The 1,073-nt window shown below is 53.9% G+C and overlaps 1 protein-coding gene across 1 annotated transcript in view; it reads left to right on the top strand.

The window, feature by feature from the left end:
* Nucleotides 1-1,073, top strand: part of LOC103601981 — a 43,847-nt gene that overhangs the window by 38,801 nt on the left and 3,973 nt on the right. The window contains exon 10 of the mRNA XM_008586384.1: nucleotides 921-1,026. Within this exon, the coding sequence (XP_008584606.1) occupies nucleotides 921-1,026 (106 nt within the window). The remainder of the gene's footprint in view (nucleotides 1-920; nucleotides 1,027-1,073) is intronic.

The raw sequence follows: 1,073 nt of genomic DNA, 5'->3' as shown, positions 1-1,073 counted from the left end.
CCAGGAGATATGTACTGTCATGTCTGGTATTTCAGGTAAGCAAACTGGGGCCCAGAGAGGTTAAGTCCTTGCTCAGGAGCACACAGCCCGTGAGTGGTGGGGCCACAGTACAAACCTGGGTCTGTCTGGTTCCGATGCCCACACGTTGGATCAAGCAGTTTAAACTGCAACGTGGCCTCTGAACGCAGCAGACGGCTGGGCTTCAAATCGTGTTATTTCAGCAGATGTTCAAGTGTGCAGACCTGCCCCCTTGTCAGTTGTGCGAGGAGGGGCACCATGTACAGACGGTGGGAGTGAGGGCGGGGGCAGCTGGGGACCTTGATTATGTGGAGGGAGCTGGGAATCGTGGCCTGAATAAGTAGGAGCTCTATGACTGTGGCCTTTAAATGGGCGCTTTCCCTGTGGGAGCAGGTGGCAATGGTAATGACAATACCACCGTCCAGGGGTGACTTCCCTCCCGCTGCTTCCCCTCTCTGAGCCTTGCTGCCCACGTGTAAAATGAGAGAGAAGGACTTAGCGGTTACTTGGAGTTTATCCACCCGCAATGCATCGTGACTCCAGCTCAGCATTTTCCCAAATGTATACGCCAGACTCTGGAAAATGCTAAATGAGACCAAATGAAGCCCATTTCTTTCTTGTGGGACTTCTTAGGGCTTTTACCATGCCCGTGTGTACTGCTTTGATCCCAGAATGCCTTGGGATTTTTTTCTGGAAATGTCTTGTGTGCAATAATACACTTTACAAAATGCTGTTCTTGCTGTACTGGGTCACCCTCTGCCTCCTGCCCCTTTGTACCTCACCGACCCCCAGGTCCTATAGACCCTTCCCTGATCAACGAATCTCTTCATCAAGAGAGACCCTTGCCATCCCTCTCTTCCTGCGGGTCCTAGAGTCCTCCTGTTCTCCCTGCCTCCCCCCAGGTCCAGGGTCAGAGCCACATGGCCAAAGAGAAGACAGTGACTGTCCTGCGGGGCAGTGACTTGTCCTACAGGATGCTGCATCTGGGGATCAAGGAGGATCACTGGGGTAAGACCCTCCCCCTGCTCCCCACCCCCAGCCCCCAATGCCAGCCA

This window comes from Galeopterus variegatus, unplaced genomic scaffold (genome assembly GCF_000696425.1).
Source record: "Galeopterus variegatus unplaced genomic scaffold, G_variegatus-3.0.2 Scaffold3970, whole genome shotgun sequence".
Classification (NCBI taxonomy): domain Eukaryota; kingdom Metazoa; phylum Chordata; class Mammalia; order Dermoptera; family Cynocephalidae; genus Galeopterus; species Galeopterus variegatus.
This window is presented reverse-complemented; position numbering and strand designations above follow the sequence as displayed.